A 21,241-nucleotide genomic window follows, 5' to 3' on the forward strand; every position below is an offset into this window, starting at 1 on the left:
AAAAGTCATCTTATATATACTGCTTATTACTTTTCAGAGGACACTGAAAAAACATGCAAGGGGTGGTGGCATTTTAATCAGATTACTTCCACACTGGATCAGGAAGCATACTGCTGATGTTTGGCTGTCCTGAGTGAATGAAGGAGCGTGAAAAAAACTGTCATTTTATTCACACACTATAACTGGCATTATTATCACCTCCCTCCCAATCATCTATTCAACCTTTTCCTGGTATAACTCCCTGATTTTCCTTTGGAAGATCAGCCCTTCTTGCATCTCAGACTCTGTGCTTTGGTGAGAGTCGAATTTATCTCCAGTTCCAGGGATGGATGGTGACTCAAATGTGGCCAATCAAAGCATTGCATTCCCTTGGCCAAAGAAACTGAGTCATGGATGGGCATGTGACTTAGACTTAGAAAATGAGATTCAAGTTGACATTAGTTGGGGCTATTGGAAGAGTGACAAGCTGGACTTCAACTTGAGACACTCTGTGGAGCTTGAGAATGAAGCTAACAGAGCCATAGTCAGAGTGGAGACATGGAGACAAAACAGCTGGTGGTGATATTGCTTGGGTTCCTGAATTAACTTGGGTGAGCCATTAAATGCTCTCTGGCTTAACGCACTTTCAGTTATTTTTCTGTCACTTGCCACCCATCTGACTCACCTAGCAAAGCCCTGCCTTGCTGCTTGCATAGCTGGTGCAACCCCAGCACTGGCTCCCTCAGAAATTTTCACCGAAACGAAAAATCGCTTTTGTAACATGTAACATGGGTATTCAGAGATAAACAAAAGAAAACCCTGAGCAATTCTCACTTGTATATGCTTGTTACATAGACCCAGAGCAAGTTTATTGTAGCTGTAATGAGAAATATCTACGCACATAAACATCATAATGAGTGTTTGTTGATAACAAACGCCATTGATATTAGGGGATGTATAGCACCGTCATTTGATCAGAGAATTTGGCCAACAGACCATTCCATTTTGCTTCCCAGCATAACATTTCCATTAACTTTGTGAGTGGTTTTACAAACTTCTTGGCAGTAGTACAGCTTGAACCTTTAGCATCCTGGAAAGCACAATTTTTAGCTTATTCTGGGAAATCTCAGTTGGTTTACCAGAGAGATCATTGTGCTTTGTTTATGAAAAGTATTCAAGGCTCTGGTGGCTTCCTGCCATGATTTGACAGTTTCAGAGCAGGCAAAACACAGGGATCTAGAGACAAAATCTAATTTTCACATTATTATTCTATTTCTTCTTTCTGTTCATTTTTGTCTGCCCATCACACTTACAGATTCTCTTGCCCCAGCAATACAGAGTCAGCTCTATATTGACAATGACTTCTTATGCACTGTTTGCATTTACAAAGTTATTCTGCACTTTGGTATTTGTGCCTTTTTTTTTAAAGGGAGGAGGTAATTAGGTTTATTTATTAACTTATGTTAATGGAGGTACTGGGGATTGAACCCAGGACCTCGTGTATGCTAAGCACACGCTCTACCACTAAGCTATACTTTTAACATCTCCCCATTTCCCCCTCCCCTCAGCCCCTGGCAATCATCATTCGCTTCCCTATTTCTATGAGTTTGATGGTTTTAGATTCCACATCCGAGTGAGATCATACAATATTTGTCTTTCTCTGTCTGACTTATTTTGTGGATGCTCTCAAGGTCTATCCATTTGGTAGCATATGTCAGGATTTCCTTCATTTTTAAGGCTGAATTCTATTCCACTATATGTATATAACCACATTTTGTTTATCCATTCATCTGCTGGTGGAAATTTAGGTAAGGTAATTACAGGCATATCTAGTTTTATTGCACTTGGCTTGATGGTGCTTTGCAGGTACTGTGTTTTTCACAAATTGAAGGTTTATGGCAACCCTGCATGGAGCAAGTCTATCGGTGCCGTTTTCCAACAGCATTTGCTTACTTCGTATCTCCGTGTCACATTCTGGTAATTCTGTCAGTATTTTAAACTTTTTCACCATTATTATTATATTTGTTATGGTGATCTGTGTTCAGTGGTCTTTGATGTTACTTCTATGACACAGTGAAGACTCAGATGATGATTAGCATTTTTTAGCCATACATTTTTAAAAATTAAAGTATATACATTGTTTTTTTTAACATTTTTTTATTGCGTTATACTCATTTTACAATGTTGTGTCAAATTCCAGTGTAGAGCACAATTTTTCAGTTATACATGAACATACATACATTCATTGTCACATTCTCTTTCGCTGTGAGCCACCACAAGATCCTGTATATATTTCCCTGTGCTACACAGTACAATCTTGTTTATCTAGTCTACATTTTGAAATCCCAGTCTGTCCCTTCCCACTCCTCGCCCCCTACATTGTTTTTTTAGACACATGCTATTGCACATTTAATAAACTACAATATAGCGTAAACATAATTTTATGTGCACTGGGAAACCAGCAAATTTACGTGACTTGCTTTTGCTTTTTTGCAATATTTTCTTTATTGTGGTGGTCTGGAACTGAACTGACAATATCTCCAAGATATGACTGTATTTTTTTTTATCTTAGTTCTTATTTTAAATATTTATACTCTGCCTCATTCTTATATAAATTAATTTGAGAGAGAATTTTCACTTAATTAAAAACAAGTTTTTTTAAAAGAAGACCACAAAACCCACTTAGAATTAGTCTTACGAAGTATGTTTTGGATGTGTGGTATTGAAAGTTGCTAAAAAGAAAGTTGTAAATTAACTTCACTATTTAAGATGTGAACTTACCCATTTTCTGGGTTCAGGAAGCTCTCTTCTCTAATGAATTATAGATATAAACAAATATTCAGATATGTATAAATGTATCTATAATACAGCATCTTTATTGTCTCCTCTACTTTAAGTAAACTAGATATGTGAAAATCAAGGATGGCCCAACAAGGAAGTAGAAGTAGTTTAATAAGATTATTCATAGTAAGATTTATTTTAAGCCTGTCCTGAATTTGTTCACATTTCACTTATCCTTATGAAAATCTGGCTTGTACGGTTTTAGAAACATATGTGAAACATACCCACTGTGTCATGTGAGACATGACTGAGTTATAAACTGCTTTCCCCCACAGGGGACTTCTGCTGGGGACTCTAATCCAGGCAGGGAAAGGCAAGATTTAGAAAGGGCACCATTTGAGACGGCTCAATTCCACTGTTCTCACCCCTGACTCCTGGTGTTTGCTTTTGATTGACATAGTCCAAAATGATCATGGCATTTACACGATGTAATGAAGTGGCAAAAGAGTGGCACCACCCAGTGTGAAGTACTGCCTGTTTGAGTCAGTGTGGATTGGTAAAGGCTGGGGGTTAAATTCCGAGCATGACTAAGGCAAAGGAGAGGAACTAGATTGTTATCTTACCCACTACACAGTTCTTCATTTGCTTCTACAAGGAAGTAATAGGGAAGTGGTAGTGACGTGCTATGTATTTAAAAACACTTTTTAAAATTGAGACATAATTCACATGCCGTAAAATCCACGCTTTTAAAGGGTATAATTCAGTGGGTTATAGTATATTCACAAAGTTGTGCGGACATCACTACTAATTCTAGAACATTTTTATCATCCCCAAAAGAAACCTGTACCCACTAGCACTCACTCCCCATTTCCCTCCCATCTGCCCCCACTCAGCCCTAGGCTATCACTCCTGCCTCTCTAGATTTGCCCATTCTAGACATTTTCTGGGAATAGAATCATACAGTATGTGGCTTTTGGGTCTGGCATCTTTCATTTAGCATCATGTTTCCTGGGTTCATCCATGTTGTAGCCTGTATCAGTACACTGTGTGCCGATACCACTTTTTTAGTTTGTTTTTGTTTTTTAAATGATTCTTTTAAAAATTATTTTAATTTTAACTTATTATTTTTTTATTTTGGGGGGAGGTAATTAGGTTTAGTTATTTATTTATTTTTGAAGGAGGTACTGGGGATTGAACCCAGGACCTTGTGCATGCTAAGCTATACCCTCCCCCCCACATTTTGTTTATCCATGCATCAGTTGGTAAATATTTGGGCTGTCTCCACCTTATGGATCTAATGAATCATACTATGAACATGTGTGTACAAGTTTTATGTGGATGTGTGAGTTCATTTCTCTTGGGTATATACCTAGGAGTGGAATTGCTGGGTACATATGCTAACTCTATGTTTAATTTTTTGAGGAGCTGCCAGACTGCTTCCCAAATTGGCTGCATCATTTGACGTTCCCACCAGTAGTGTACTAGGGTTCCAGTTTCTCTGCATTCTTACCAACACTTGTTATTGTTTGTCTTTTTGACTATAGCCATCCTAGTGGGTCATGCTGTGTCTTTGATGAACACTCATACACTTGGCTAAATACATATACTTTAAGCCAATTGTTAAGAACAATCCCTGGGGCTGAAATAGGCTTGTAGAAATTTTCTAATGGTGCTTTCCTGAAGGATCACAAGTCTGTTATAACTTTGCTAGGTGGGAGCTGGCTCAGGAAAGAATAGGTTTTTTGTTGTTGTGTTGTTTTTTTAAATATCCATTGGCTTAAATGAAACAGCTGGTTTAGGTCAAAATTGAGAATGAGTTTCATGAACTCAAAAATGTTTTCAATTTTTCTGTTGCACAAGGCCTCAGATTAAAGCCTCATAGTGCATTAAAGCCTTTTTCTACCAAAGAAAGACCAGTACTCTGGTTCCTAAATGGAAATAATTACAGAGGTGATAAAGTCTTTTATTTGTCTTAATCCAGTGTTGTTATTTTCACTGTAAATGAGTTGGCATGTGTAGTAATAGGGAAACTGTTCGCAAACACATATTCCCCCAAGAGGTTCAGAAGCTTAAAAAAAAAATCCGGCTTATTAATGGGTACTCCTGTTCCTGGCTCCCATTTCAGTGAAGGGGTGGAGTCTTGGGAAGATAATACACTGCATTCATAATAAACATCCTCTTCAAAATGAACATACTCTTCTATTTCCTTCAGTGCAAAAGGAAGGCATTATTGGCCAGATGTGCTGAACTTTCTCATGCAGTCACATTCTAAAACAACAAAAAGAAATCTGAGCAGTTGCCAGATATTTCACTATTTTCAAAGAGAAAGGCATGACCTAAAATTGTTATTTTGTTTAACAAGTCAGTATAATATGAAAGTTCAAAAGCACTTAAATACAGGAATCCAGGTGAGAGCTTACAGATCAGAATGAAATAATTTTGGTTATTATTTTTTAATGGAGATACTGGGGATTGAACCCAGGACCTCATGCTAAGCATGCACTCTACCACTGAGCAATACCCCTGCCCCCAACCCCTTATAATTTTGTAGTGAATCTAAAATTTCACTTCACAAGAAATCATACAATTTCTTTCCTAGATACTTCAGTATATATCTTTGAAAGATAAGGACTCTTGTTTCTTTAAACATAACCACAAGTCTATCATAACACCTGAAAAATTAGATAGTAATTATTTATTATCACAAAATATCAAGCCAGTGTTCCAATTTCAATTTGTGTCCCAAGTGCCATATATTTGTTTTAGTTTGTTTGTTTGAATCAGGATCCAAATAAGACTGACAGATTGCACTTGGATTATATGCATCTTAAATCTCTTTTCATGTAGAAATTCCCCCTCCATCTCTTTTTCCACCCTTGCAATTTAGTTGTTGAAGAAATCAAATTGTCTTGTCAGAGAATCCCACTGTCTGGTTTGGGCTGCTTGCTTCTCTGTGGTGATGTCTAACATGTTCCACTGTTTTCTGCGTTTCCTGCTCATTGTTGGTTCTATCTAGAGCTGCACTGTCCAATATGGTGGTCACTGACCAGTGTGGTTATTGAGTACCTGAGATATGATGAGTGACAAAGACTCTCTCTCTTTGACCAAACTTGAGTCTTGCTCCTCTGAGTCCTCTTTCTGACTAGGTGTCAGCCTTGGGCTTTGTCCTTGGCCCGTTTAGTCCACTTTTAGCAAGAACCTTGCCAGGTCAGTTTAGTGGAAGTCTCCCACTCTTGATATCTGATCATGTTCCTCATCCCCTACCCTCAATATCATATTACCCTGGCCTCCTTTGGCAAGAATCCTGTTGCGTCCATCTTGCAGGAATCCCCCTAGCCTTAAGGTTTTCCTCTTAGTAATTTTTCGTCCATTGATCTTCACTCTGCTTCTTTGCTATAAATGTCCGTTTGTCCTTGCTATATTCAGAGTTGAGCTCAATCTCTTTCCCCTACTGCAAAAATCCCATTATAATAGTCCCTCTTGAATAAAATCTGCCTTACCATCTTTAACAAGTGTCTGAATAATTATTTTCTTTAATATTAGTCCAAATTGAGACGTGCTGTCAATGCAAAATACACACCAGATTTCAAAAACTTAGTGCAAAAATGGAATGTAAACTATTTCATTAATAATTTTTTTATTGATTTCATGTTGACATGATAATATTTTGGATATATTTGGTTAAATAAATGTGTTAGTAAAATTAATTTCACATATTTCTCTTTAGTTGCTTTTAATGTGGCAACTAGAAGATTTAAGATTACATAGGTTTGCTTTTTTGGTAGGTGTACTTCATAGGTGGTGTTGAGTATTCTAGCCAGAAGCACATAATGTCTGACCCTTTTTGTGATGTTAGCAGCCACTGATGATCAGTGTTTGGATTTATTTATTCATTAGGGGTTGCAAAATGGTGATATTTTAATTCTATTAGTCTTTCTGTGATTCTACTTCACCTACTATTTGGGACTGTAGTGCTATAGCTCGACAAGGAAGGCAAGATCAGTGTTTGGTTCTTTCCCTGTATCAATTCTCAGAATCATCAGTTGGCTCACCAGCCACTGATAGACTTTAAAAATATTTAGCAGTGCTTATTTTTATGTGCTTCTCGAAAGATTTACAAAGCTTACATAGGAATGAAGATATAGGTTTGTAAGCAGACTGAATACTATTTGCTCCCCAACTGAGATAATAAATGGCTTGTAGTCTTCAAGAATATCAAGGTCATGAAAGACAGAGGAAGACTGAGTTACTGTTTTGATGAAAGGACACTAAAGAGATGTGACAATGAAATGCAACATGTGATCCCAGACTGGATCCTGGATGAGGAAAAAAAGCTTTTTTTCCCTTTTACTATAAAGGACATTAGTGGGACAATTGGTACCAATTGAATAAAGTTTATAGATTAGATGATAGTTAATTTCCTGATTTTGATAATTGTACAGTGCTTAAACAAGAGAATATCATTGTTTTAAGGAAATGTACACTAAAGTATTCAGGGTAGAGGGATATTATGTCTACAACTTATTCTCAAATGACTCAGAAAAAAATATACATAGAGAGAGGGGGAATAATACAGCAAATGTGGTAATATTTGGGGAATCTGGGTAAAATGTATATAGGAGTTCTTTGTACTATTTTTGCAATTTCCTGTGAGCCCTAAATTACTCAAAAAAGTTAATAAAGTAAAATAATGCCTATGACTATTTAAAATCCTGTCTGTTCTAATTGTAAGGTTATAAAGAGATTGGCATCAATTTGAACTCAAAACCATATTAAAAAGCTCTTTGCAAATTTGATAGAGACTCTGAAGAACAAGACAGTAGTTCAGAACCAGTTCTGTGAAGAGTTGTGTGTTGGTTTAAAATGTGTCCATAAATTCTTTGACATTTCTTTCAAGAGGTGGAGCTTAAGTTCCCTCATTTTGAGTGTGAGTTGGACTTAGTGATTACTTCTGACAAATGGAATATGGCAGAGGTGGTGTGTCTCTTTGGAGACTAGATCATAAAAACCAAGGTGGCTGCAGAAGCATTCTGTCTTAGATCACTGGCTTTGGGTGAAGCCAGCTGCCTTGTCCTGAAGCCACTCAGACAGCCTTGTGGAGAAGCCCACATCAGGGAGCACTGAGGCCACTTGTCAACAGCTGTGTGAGTGCTCCATCTTGGAATGGATCCTTTAGCCCCAGTCCAGCTTTCAGATGACCGCAGCCCTTGTTGATAGCTTGGCTGCAACCTCCTGAGACACCCTAAGCCAGAACGACTCAGCTAAGTCACTTCTGAATTTTGCACCCTCAGCACTGTGAGATAATTAAATGTTTGTTGTTATATAGCAACAGATTACTAATACAATTCCATAGCTTAAGCACTTTGAAATCATGCTGCCTGGACAGCTGTGTAAATGTAAAATTAGTACTTTCCACCATTCTGTCATATAATCTATAAATGAGAGTAAAGATAGAGACGAACATTTCCAAGACTCAAAATCTACATTGTTATTTTGGAAACTATTACTGAGATAATAATGATATTAATAATATCATAATGATATGATATATATGATTATATATGATAATGATATTATTGAGATAATAATAATATATGGTAATTGCTCGGAAGTCATCAGGAAACAGCTAAACTAAAACATAAGTTTTTAGTGACTGGCTGGAACTCTTACAGAATTAAAGAAATGACTAAAAATGTAAAAAGAGACATGAAATTGAGAATGAAATTATGTCCTGAAAATCGGTTTAAACTAGGAGGGGATTTAGTGGTGAAGGCAAACAAGTTTCTTATAAGAGGAAATCTTGGAAGGAAACGTTGCCATTGTGTTTCTAGAACTTTCCAGGTAATTCTGATTCCTCTCTTGAATCAAATCAATTATTTATTGAGCATGAGATGATTAAGACATGCTACTTGTCCTCAAGATACTATTTGGAAACATTTTTGTGAAAAATGCCCTTATTCAGTTTCTTTGTTCCTATGGTTCTGTATTTGAGAAGCAGTTCTTTTTTTTTTTTTTTAACTTATGCACCGGAAAGGGAATGCTATGTACATGAAACTTACGGTTCACAGAACACATATCACAATGGATGTAAGTCAGTTAACCGGAAACGCGATTTATGTACCTGCACTCTCCTATGGGTTGTGATACCCTCAAGGATGTGATAAACACATCCCTGACCTAGCAAAGCTGTGACTCAGATCCTAGATGGCCCAGTGGCCAATCAACTTGGTTGAAGTAGAAAGAGCAGGAAACAAAAATGAAGAATGAGGCCACAATCTGTATTCACCATAAAAGGATTCTGTTTGCAGTGCTGGGAAAGCAGTCTTTGTTTTTTGAGTGCAGGACTATATATACTCTACTGAGACCACTTAAATATTTACAGATCAACTTGTGCCGCACATGCTTTTTCTATGAGATGTGAGTAGCATTACTCTCTGATGTTAAATCTTGGCTCAGTTTGGGTTCTCTGGGAGCAGAAACTGAGGTGAGGATTCCCGTGTGAGTGCTTCGTTGAGAGAGAAGGGGAGTGAAGGAAGCAGGGTGGGGCTGGAGAAGGGCTAAGCAAGGAAGCCATCCCAGCTGGAGACTTAACCCCACCTGATCCCTTGGGGCTCTCTGGAGCATGATTTGTACCACAGAGTTGGTTTCCCCTTGAGGCAAGGGGCTGGCCTTTTATACTTCAAGTCAGTCAGCAATTTGCTGGGGGCTGCTCAGTGGGGGCTGTGGAGATGTAACTGCCCTGAAACAGCTCCAGGTTGGCTGAGGGCAAGTCTCCAAAGAAGGGAGCAGTTGCGAGCCATTAGCAGGCATGCTCACTGATGGGTGCACTGCCTGGTGAAATGTGATTTTTAGAATTCTGTCAATTTATTATCAATAATGATCCATGCTCAAATCTGTGAAGACTGATGTACAGAATAACTAAAGTAAGAGTTTTTTTTATTCCTTTAAAACTTAGAAAAAAGCTCTGACAGAATGTTTTGAGTATTATGGGTAATTAAAAAAAAACACCATGAAAATATATGGCTAAGATAATTATTATCCAAAATCCTGTTCAGGGAAACAAAGCAGGAAGCTGCTTTCCGAAGGTTAGACAGCTTGCTATTGTTAACAAGTAGTGAGAATTGTTGGCTCCAGTTGTCTGACATAACTCTTGGACTTTCCCAGTGCACAGTTTTTTAACATTTCTGCTCAGCTATTCAGCCATTTCCAAGGCTACTAAAAGCTTCACTCGAAGGAGAGAGGTGAATTGCCTGATACCTTACATAAGAGGCCAGCAGGGCTGCAGAGAACAAGCCATTTGTTGCTTGAGAGCAGTCACCTTCTCAATGTGTCGAGCTTTTGTTTCAAAGGATGGAGTTGGTATAGGAAGGAATCGGGCACATTATCACACACACACAGACACACACACACACAGGTGTGTGCGTACAAGGATGTAATTTCACCAATATTTAAAACTGGATTTATGGGAGACAGTAACTTGTAAGATTCCATCGTCATTAGTGCCCTGTAGGGCATACGAGGATTTGAGTACTCCAAGCCCTCTCTTTCTCTAGGAGTGTAGAAAAAATTAGGTGAGGTCCACATGGCCAACTTCAGCTTCATTGTTGCTGGAGTTGGATTGGAGATTCTGATGGGGTTTGTGGCCACGATCAGGCTTCTTCCTCTCCCTACCTGCTTCCTCCCCTACCTCTGAGAGTGTCTACAAACTTTCCACGTGGAATCAGGGATAGAGTGGGGTCCCCTCTGAGGGCTGCAGAATTCAGGGGTGGTAGTGGTGGAGAGAGCTTGAGAGAGAAAGAGAGCGAGATACGCACCCAGACAGAGACAGAAAAAGACAGATGGAGACAGAGACAGAAAAAGACAGATGGAGACAGACACTGTTGGAACCAGGAATGATCAGTTTCTTCTCCCTTCAATCACTTCTTCCTTAGAGAAGACTAAGCGAGAGGAGCTGGGAGAAAAGCCAATGTTACTTCCTCAATATTTCCTCCTGGGGAGTAGAGAGGAAACTTTCTCAGGAAAAAAATTTGGCCAGGGGAATAGGATTCCTTCTCGCACTGTTAAAGATCTACCTTTCTTCACTTCTAGAAAAAAAACATTAAAGTCAGCCAAACAAGTAATTGTTTAATGTTTACATTGGTTGGTCCCTCAATAAATACTTTTTAAAGTTTACCAACTTTTGAGATACAATCTCAAGTATCTCAGTATCGCTCATGAAAATTCTGAAACTCAGAGAAGCCAAATAGAATTCTCCATACTGCCGCCTCCCAGGTGACCGTAAATTGGCTGTAGGTATAAGTAAATATTAGGTCTTCATAGACCTAACAGGAGTCAGCAAATTTTTTCTGTAAAGGGCCAGAGAGTAAATATTTTAGGTGACGACTCAACTCTGCCATTGCAGTGCAAAACAGCCACAGACAATACAGAAATGAATGAGTGTGCTGTGTTCCAATAAAACTTTGCTCATGGACAGTGAAATGTGAATTTCACATAAGTTTCACATGTCCTGAAATATTATTCAGTGTACAGAAAGCACACATTTTTTTCAACCATCAAAAAAAAAAAAAGTAAAACCCATTCTTAACTCGTGAGCCATAAGTGGTCCTAGCTTTCCAAGCTCTGCTTTAGAAAACTCTTCCCTATAGGTCACCAGAGCCTTGTTCTGAGTTTAAGTTCTCATCTTCATGCAGGGCGCTGATGCTGGATTTAAAAGGAAAAAAATATAACTTAAAGACTATCTCTTGGCTATTCATGAATAGATTATCATTCTGACTTTTCTGGTCCTTGATGGAGCCAAAACCAGTGTGTAAGTTTAGAACTGCAAAAAGGATGAAGAAATTCTCTCTAAAATGTTCTTGTTTACTGTCAGCCTTAATGGGATATGAGTATTTCTAGCTTCTACGTTCTTACCTGTGTTTATTTTGAAGTTTGATAACTATTTCTTCTATTCAAAAAAGTGTTGTAGAAATAAAGAATAGTACTTGGCATTCCTTAGATAGTAAAACATTTTAAAAATGCCTTTTTTTCTTCCTGTGTCCCGGGTTAAAACGTTGCTGCTGTTGGGTCACTTCTTGCTGTGCCTCTAGTCCTTCATAGAGCAGCTTCTTTCTGGCATCCCACAGCCCATCAGAGGCTGCCCCTCCCTCCTGCCCCAGCCTTCAGTCCCTCACTCCTCACTTCCCTGGTGCCAAGTCTCTGGGGCTCCTCCCTCTCCTGTGATCCTCCCTCTCGGTCATGTCCTTTCACCTCCTGAGCCCCACCCAATAGTCACCATCCATCTTGGGGGGCCCCCTTCATCAAGCCATCCTGGTTGAGCGCTGGCGCAGAGATTTTCTCTCTTCTCTAAACTCCCACAGCACTTAGCCCGGGGTACACAGTTTAGCACTTAATTATATACTGTCTTTTATTGTTTGTTTTTATTTGTGATGTTAGTTTTGTCTTTTCCAGTGAGGCTACAGACTCCTTGAGAGCAACACATCTTGTATATATATTTTTTAATCTCTCACAGTACTCCACTAGGGACGTAGTCAATACTTCCTGTTCAACTAGTAAGTGCTGACTGATGGATTGATAGGCACAGATGTAAGACCTCCTACCCATCTCTGAAGTATCTGGTGCTTAAGTATCTGTCAAATTTACTGAACTGAGTTGAGTAACAAAGATCAGCTCCGAATCCAGAATTCAGTTGGGCAAATCACACCATCTCTGTATCCATTTTCTCATCTGCAAATTAGGGGTAAAAATGTTCTCCCAATCTACTTCAGAAAGTACTATGTGGCTTAAATAGATAACGTAGTTTGAACTTTATGATGTTAGGGATTATTATATCTCACATTTCTTTTTGCAGGAGTCACAGGGGAAAGTAGGATTTGGCGTTTATCATGAAGAGTAGGTCTCTTTCTAACGTCTGTTAGAATGATGGGCCATTCTCAGGGAAGCCTGAGTACAATGCGAAAGGTAGCAAAAGAATAAACATGATCTCTTAGCCTCCAGTTTTCCTGAGAAGGTATTACAGTTGTGGAAAATACAATGGTGGTGAGATTTTGAAGTGGAAATTTCCAGCTGAGTTAGCCTTTGCCTCTCCTAACTTACCTATCCTTTTAGTACTCTTGTCTCCAAGCCTACTGCTGTCTTAATTCTCTCCTGGCAAGTCTGAAGCAAAATACAGTGTAAGGAAATCTTAAGTGATTTTTTTTGGATCCTCTTTCTCTATTTCATTTCTTCAGATTCTAGAAAGGGAACATTGCTTTTCTTTTTTCTTCTTATGTATCTCTCTTTTTTTGTTGTTTCTTTTATTTATTGTTATAAATCTTATGTATCTCTCTTCACATTTCCCCCTTCCACTGTCTTTACCTTGTACTATTTTTTTTCCTTTTCCTCTCTTCCTGTCCTTGGTCCTTATTTTAGTTGATCAAAATACCAAAGTATATTTGTTATCAGTGCTATTTCTTGAGATGGGTTTTTTTTGTTTTAATTAAAATAAAAGTACTTGGGGGTGAAAAAATATATCCCTGTATTAAAGCAGATTCTAAAACGTATTTTTTTTATTAGTGCTTAATCCTGGGCCGATTTTTTCCCCTTGGGTTAGTGTTTCCTAGCCAGGCTTAATGCATATACAAGTGCAATTCTTCCCAGGGCTTTTTTCCCCTATTACTCTAGTATTTAATACTAACGGATATTATTCCTCCAGGTTTGAGCCTTGCCTGAGAAAGCGGCCTAACCTCATCGCCACCATGAATACTATAGGGAGTCACTGGGACCTTGTTCGTATGGAGATCTCTTCATTCCAGCTTTTCAAGACATCAGCAGTACTGTCATTGAAAAAGGGAAACCTAATTTCTCATGCGTCGTCCTTTCTGGTAAGGACCCGGCTTGTCGTGGGCACTACACTTGCTCCAGCGTCCTAGGGAGGAAACACCACAGCCTTCCCGCACCCTGAAAAGCGCCATTCTCCAGGTATGTCTAGATGTCTCCCTTGCCAACCAGGGAGGAGAGCCAGAGACGCCCCTCTCGCGCCAGGTGGACGCAGAACGACACTGGCCTCTTCCCTCTGGACCCCGCAGCGCGGGCGGAGCAGGTGACGGTCTGTTAGGCGGACGGCGCGCGGAGTTAGTTACCTGGCGCGGCGCGGGCGGGGCGGGGCGGGGCGGGGCGGGGCGGGGCGGGCGGGTTCCGGGGGCGGGGCCGGGGTACGGTCCCCGGCCGAGATTGGTTCGTGCGGCGCCTGTCTCCATGTGCCGCGCGGCGGAGGCACAACATTCAAGTCCGGGGGCGGGGCCGGCGCGCTCCGGGAGGAAGCGGCCGCGCGGCAGCTGCGGGGCGTGGGGGCGGCGGCGGCTAAGGCCGAGGCTGAGGCGGAGAAGGCTGTGGAGAAGGCGGAGGTGCCCCAGGCGGGAACGGTGCCCTGCCGGGCCCCCTTTTAGGCCCCATGGAGGCGACGGCGGGCGGGGGCTGCGGCTCCGGACCGCCGCTGCTGCTGAGCGAGGGCGAGCAGCAGTGCTACTCCGAGCTCTTCGCGCGCTGCGCCGGCGCCGCAGGCGGGGGCCCAGGGTCCGGGCCCCCTGAGGCAGCCAGGGCCGCCCCCGGCGCGGCCACCGCAGCCGCGGGCCCCGTGGCAGACCTGTTTCGGGCATCGCAGCTGCCTGCCGAGACCCTACACCAGGTAGGTCCCCGCGCCCTTGCCCTTGTAGGTTTGTGGGGACCATTTCGATGGGGACAGGGGGCGGGGTGGGGCAACCGGACTGCCCACGGGCACCCGGAGGCCTCAGCCAGGTCTCGGAGAGGGGCTTCGCAGTCGGGAATGGCGGCGACGCCCTTGTCCCCCGGGAGACACCAGCCTCCTCCGCAGCCCAGCGGTGCTGGGTGCACTCCCCATCTTTCTCCCCTGAGACAGACGGACATTCCGTCCCCTCCCCGGCATTTTTGGGGCTCTGCAGCCGCCCAGACCCAAGTTTGCCGTCTTCTGGAAGTGGTATTTGTTTTGGCTGGTGTCTGGTTTAACCTCTTCTCGCCGCTCCTGCCCTTCCCTCCCCTGGGTGAGTGGGCGCTCGGGTGCTTTGCAGGATTTGAACTTGAAGGGTGTGTGCGTGTGTGTGTGTGTGTGTATGTGTGTGTATGTGTGTCTTTAGGGCCTGGGGCCCACGACGGTATATTGTCTGCTCTATAGACTACTTGTAATATTTACGTATCTACTGTGTATATTTGCCCACTAGCATAGTTCTGAGTATTAGCATTAAACTGGAAAGCCTTAATTACAAATTGCACAGCAGGGACAGAGGGCTGCAAGAGGACGTCTGTCAAAGGCTTCCTTTTTAGGGCTAGAGGTGGACCCCAGATATCCACCTTGGGGGACAGCTGTAGTTTCTCATCTTATCATTACTTGAACTTGAAATAGAATTTCGCAGTAATGTGTGTCATACCTCCTTTTGGCTGCTCCATACCTGGAAAAGGACAAGGGGGTTGATGCACAGTAGATGCTGTTTTTGTTTTGTGCTTTCTTTGGAGCTTGGAGAAAGACTGCTTGATAAGCACTTTGTCTGTCTTTTGCTGTTACTAGCACTTAATGGTGATAAGTTTTAATATCAGGCCCCAAATGTGTAATGAAGATTTTCTTAAAAGCAGGAGTCACTATGAAAGTTAACATCAGTTGTATATTTAGAGTGGGGTGTGATATTTTAAAATCTAGTTTCAAAGGGGTAACTGAGGGTTTTATGGTCCACTTGCAGTATCATTGTGTTTATAGATTTTTTTTTAATCACTGAAGATTTTGTACTGCTGTAGCATACATATGCCTGTCTGTTTTTGAACATAACTTTAGCCACTCTGTAATCTCTCACCTTTAGAATTCCAGATTTCTGAAAATATAATCAGTATCCACAGAACTTGACATGGCTGTTTGTCCCTTAAGAAGTCGTTGCTATGTAGACAGTTCTGCTTCTGCTGTTGACTAGTTGAGCTTGACCAGGTAGAGGAAACTTCAGTATCCTAAAACACAGACCATGGCTGTTACATGAGGCCCTCAGAATACTCCCAAGCATAATACATTTGTTAAATGCTGTTGCTACTCCTCAACTGAAAGAGGAATAAGTGACTGAGGCCACACAGCAAGTAAGTGACAGCTGGGCACCTGTTAAGGCTTATTTTGTTGTCAGTAATACATGGAATGTGGTAAGAGATAGTGGGCATATTAAATCTGAATTGTGTTGGTTGACCCTAAGGAGTTGGAGAGGGGTCTTTCCTGGTATTAGAACCCATGCTCCCTCGAGGTATTTAAGCTTTAAAAAGAACCCAAGCTACAGTGCCTTTGTGTGAATGAGATTATACTCTTGATGTCTAGTCGAAACCTGCTTGCAAAAGATGCTGGCAAAAGGGGACATCCCTAGAATATTGCTTGGAGTAACTCTCTCTGAGCCTTAAAGCTCTCTTATTCAGACCAGCAAAACAAAATACATCTTTCTGTGTTAAGCTAATACAATGCAGTAATCCAGTATTCTTCATACAGGTGAGAATGAACATCAAAGGCATCTTGGATAGAGAAATACAATCAGAAGAGATTATCAAATAAAGCCAGCAGCCGGCAGCCACTTAATTTTTACCAACCACTCTGGTGGGGTGTGGTGTGGAGTGTCTGGGTATGTGCGTGCGCATGCGCTCCCCATTTATCTTGATTTGCACTACCCCATGAATGTGTTAGCCTTTCTTTAAAACAAATGTAGCTGTTTTTAGCCTTTCTGTGTTAAACAGGAACCTGTAAGTTTTATTAAGTGGCCCAACAGGTATAACTGCCCAAATCATGGAGGCACTAGCTAGCGCTGGTAGTTTCTATGGTAACAGATTTTTTTATTTTTAATAAGCATACAATTAAGATTACTATAATGTTCCAGGAAGGATGAAGTTCTTACCTGAAGTAAATGTTCTATAAAAATACTTAATTTTGTTTCCTCCTTGGAATAAAAATAAACCACTACACTTGCTACTTTGTTATGGCAATGAGTTATACTAGGAATTTTTTTTCAGTTGAAATATATATATATATATATTTAATTTTTTAATTTTTTTAAATTGAAGTATAATCAGTTACGATGTGTCAGTTTCTGGTGTACAGCACAATGTCCCAGTCATGCATATACATACATATATTCATTTTCAATATATCTTAACAGGCTTTATCTTTTCAGAGCAGCTTTAGATTCACAGCAAAATTGAGAAGATACAGAGAGTTCCCATATACCCTCTGGCTCCACACATACCCAGCCTCCCCCATTATCAACACCCCCACCAGAGTGGTACATATTTTACAACTGATGAACCTACATTAGCACATCATAATCACGCAGAGTCCATAGTTTACATTATGGTTCATTCTTGATGTACATTCTTTGGTTTTGGACAAATGTATAATGACATGTATCCACCATTGTAGACTCATACAGAGTAGTTTTATTGCCCTAAAAATCCTTTGTGCCCCAAATATTCATCCCTTGCTCTTACCCCAACCCCTGATCTTTTTACTGTCTCCATAGGTTTGCCTTTTTCAGAATGCCAGACAGAATCACACAGTATGTAATCTTTTTAGATTGACTTCTTTCAACTAGTAATATACACTTAAGATTTCTCTATGTGTTTTCATAGCTTGACGGCTCATTTCTTGTTAGTGCTAAATAGTATTCCATTGTCTAGATGTACCACAATGTGTTTATTCATTCGCATCCTGGAGGACTTCTTTTCTTTTTTTAACTTTTTTTAATTGAATTATAGTCATTTTACAATGTTGTGTCAAATTCCAGTGTAGAGCACAATTTTTCAGTTATACATGAACATACATACATATATTCATTGTCACATTTTTTTTTTGCTGTGAGCTACCATAAGATCTTGTATATATTTCCCTGTGCTATACCGTATAATCTTGTTTATTCTGTATTTTGAAATCCCAGTCTATCCCTTCCCAACCCCCGCCCCCTTGGCAACCACAAGTTTGTATTCTGTGTCTATAAGTGTGTTTCTGTTTTTTTTTTTTAGATTCCTCATATGAGCGATCTCATATGGTATTTTTCTTTCTCTTTCTGGCTTACTTCACTTAGAATGACATTCTCCAGGAACATCCATGTTGCTGCAAATGGTGTTATGTTGTCGGTTTTTATGGCTGAATAGTATTCCATTGTATAAATATACCACCTCTTCTTTATCCAGTCATCTGTTGATGGACATTTAGGCTGTTTCCATGTCTTGGCTAATGTAAATAGTGCTGCTGTGAACATTGGGGTGCAGGTGTCATTTTGAAGTAGGGGTCCTTCTGGATATATGCCCAGGAGCGGGATGACTGGGTCATATGCTAAGGCTATTCCTAGTCTTTGGAGGAATCTCCATACTGTTTTCCACGTGGTTGCACCAAACTGCATTCCCACTAGCAGTGCAGGAGGGTTCCTTTTTCTCCACAGCCTACATCCTGGAAAACTTCTTGGTTGCTTTCAAATTTTGGCAATTATGGATAAAGTTGCGATAAACATCTGTATGCATTTAAGTTTTCAACTCCTTTGGGTAAATGCCAAGGAGCAGGGTCATGCAGTAGGAGTGTGTTTAGTTTTGTAAGAAACTGATAAACTGTCTTCTGAAGTAGCTGTACCATTTTGCAGTTTCCCCAGGAATGAATGAGAGTTCCTCTGCTCCATGTCCTCATCAGCATGTGGTATTGTTAGTGTTCTAGATTTTGGCCATTCTAATAGGTATGTAGTAGTTGCTTTAATTTGCATTTCCCTAATAACATATGATGTTGAGCATATGTCCATATACTTATTTTCTATTTTGAATTATATTTTAATGCATCATAATAGCCTATTTTAAAAGGCCTTTTGGTCTCTTTATAGAGACCTTCTTCGTATGGTGTTTTATTTTAAAACTGGATTCTAGTACTAGGTAGAAAAATGTTAGAGTGAAACACTTTTAAATTAGAAAAAGTAAATATAAATCTCTGAGAAACAGGTAGTTTTTGTTTAATACTTCAAGACAAAGAAGTACAAACTTTAAAGTGCTTAGTTTCCCAGGTTCTGAAGTATTTCATATACTACTCAAAAGCCAGCATTTTACTAGAATGCATAGGCTTGGCTTAAACATGTATTTGAGGTGTTTGAGTTTTTAATGCACTTCAGGCACTGTTCTAGGTGCTGAGGTTACAGCAGTGAATCAAACACAAATTCCTGCCCTCACGGAGCTTACATTCCAATGCAGATGTTTTTATTTTTCATAGTTTGAGTAAGAAAATATTTCAAGTATAACATGTAGAAATAAAATATCTACCTTAAACTGGCAAGTTTTCTGTTTGATGTAATGAGTTAATGAACTATGTAGACTTTATAATATCTATCTTTTTGGATGGTGTCTTAGTCTTTCAAAATGCTGTGTATATTTCAAGTAGTCATTAATAATTTTCATTTTTATGATAGTTAACTCTGTCTGGAAATAATGCATTTTTATTGAGATATAATTGACATATAACAGTTTCAGGTGTATATCATAATGATTCAATATTTGTATATATTGTGGAATGATCATTACAATAAGTCTAGTTGATATCCATCACCACGTATAGTTACACATTTTTTTCTTGTGATGAAACTTTTACGATTCACTCTCTTAGCAGCTTTCAAGTATACGATAGAGTATTATCAATTATAGTCACCATGCTGTACATGTGATCCCCAGGACTTACTTATTTTATAACTGGGAGTTTGTACCTTTTGACCACCTTCACCCATTTTGCCCACCGCCGCCTCTGGCAACTACCAATCTCTTCTCTGTATTTGTGAGTTCCAGTTTTCTGTTTGTTTGTTTTTAGATTCCACATAAAAGTGAGATCATACATACGGTATTTGTCTTTCACTGACTTGATAGTTAACTCTTAGACTTTAAGGGAAGTAGTTATAAAGCACTGTTGATTCTGTATTATCAGGGGAAATCACTGAATGGGAAAAAAGCCAAAAAGTAATGTCTGATTGAGAGCTTTGATTGAGGTAAAGAAGTAAAACAAAGTTGTGAGAAGTAGGGGATATTTTAAAAATTCTTGTGCACAGCCTCACCTTTGGGAAGAAGTCATATTTAAAGGTTTTCTTGTAATTCTTTGAAGCAACTTTTTAATTGTTAAAGAAAACTATAGGTAAAAGACAAAATTCTTGTGAACTTTTTCTGGTTGCTGGATTATTAGCCAGAACTATTTTTTTTAAATGCAAATGAAACAATTGTCTATTTTTACATCTTTATATCATATCCCTTTGTAACATATGCTTTAGAGAGATAGAGGCTTACCAAAACAGTAACCTGGAATATGTACTATTTGAGATAAATAGTGTTCTTTTTTTGTAAAAGAGAATGAATGCCAGCAGATATAGGAAGTTCCAGAGCCAAACCATTGTCTGGTTGAAAGGAGAATATTTGCATGATATAGCTTGTTAACTCTTTTATAAAAAAAAATTTCGGTTGTGCAAAACTAGAGGATTACCCAACAGATCACTGTGTACCCACCACCACTCAGCATGAGAAAGAGAACAGCCCAGTTAGGTGTGAAGGTTTCCTGTGACCTCCTTCTCTGGTCCCATTCCACTCCCTCCTCACCCCAGAAGTTACTGCTGTCCTGACTTTGGTGTGCATGATTTGAAAATTTTTTGTGCTTTTATTGTGTGTGTGTGTGTGTGTGTGTGTGTGTGTGTGTGTATAGTGTGTATATCATATAGTGACACAGTCACTAAAATGGTAAATTGTTTTGCATGGAGGAGTATAGTCTCTGTAACCTTCTGCAACTCGCTTTTCCTCTCATTGTTATGTTTTTGAGATTCATCCTTGTTGACACATGTAGCTCTATTCATTTGTTTCCTTTTAAAAAATCTTCATTACCTACTGTTACAATGACTCATTATTTTATGGTGCTGTAGAGACCTTTATGCCTACAGAAAGTAGGTGGCATTTTCCTTTATATAGAATGTCACTTGATTGGGGGACTGTTGTAAACATGTACGAACATTAAAAATGCCTTCATAGATAGCAAAAAGCACACTGATATTCTTGACAGTGTTAGAGGACCTTTGAGCTAATTGGTTAGGCTTTCATAGGTTTGCTTTTTTTCTCATTTTTTTAAAAATGGAAAATCTCAAACAAATAGATACATTAATACATTAAATTCCTCTGCACTTGCCACCCGTGCTAAACAACCGTTAACTCATCCATCTGCGTTCCTACCTTTGTTCGTTTCCCCCTCTGTTATCCTGAAGCAAGTCTCAGACATCACGTGATTCATAGGGTTTATCTTTAAGGAAGGAGCCTGGAGGTGGTCAGAGGAGATGGGAACTTACAGGGGTTTAATACCTGTGACCTGTGGTTCCACACCATTGAGCTATTGACAGTCTTTAAGGTAATGATGTTTGAATACTGATTTAAAATAAATCAGCTGGGAAAACTAGTAGGGAGATTGAAAAAGTAACAAAGTGAAGAC

General features: G+C 39.7%; 1 protein-coding gene across 7 annotated transcripts in view; it reads left to right on the plus strand.

The window, feature by feature from the left end:
- The window catches only part of REPS2 (RALBP1 associated Eps domain containing 2), a 263,541-nt gene that overhangs the window by 39,497 nt on the left and 202,803 nt on the right, over window positions 1-21,241 (plus strand). For 6 of the 7 annotated variants that reach the window (XM_006218097.4, XM_072956291.1, XM_072956290.1 and 3 more), the window contains exon 1: window positions 14,062-14,422. The exons of the other annotated variant lie outside the window; for it this stretch is intronic. In XM_006218097.4, coding sequence (XP_006218159.2) covers window positions 14,189-14,422 — 234 coding nt within the window. In that variant the 5' untranslated portion in view covers window positions 14,062-14,188. Of the gene's footprint in view, window positions 1-14,061; window positions 14,423-21,241 lie in introns of those variants that run through there. 7 annotated transcript variants of the gene reach the window in all.

This window comes from Vicugna pacos, chromosome X (genome assembly GCF_048564905.1).
Source record: "Vicugna pacos chromosome X, VicPac4, whole genome shotgun sequence".
Taxonomy (NCBI): Eukaryota; Metazoa; Chordata; class Mammalia; order Artiodactyla; family Camelidae; genus Vicugna; species Vicugna pacos.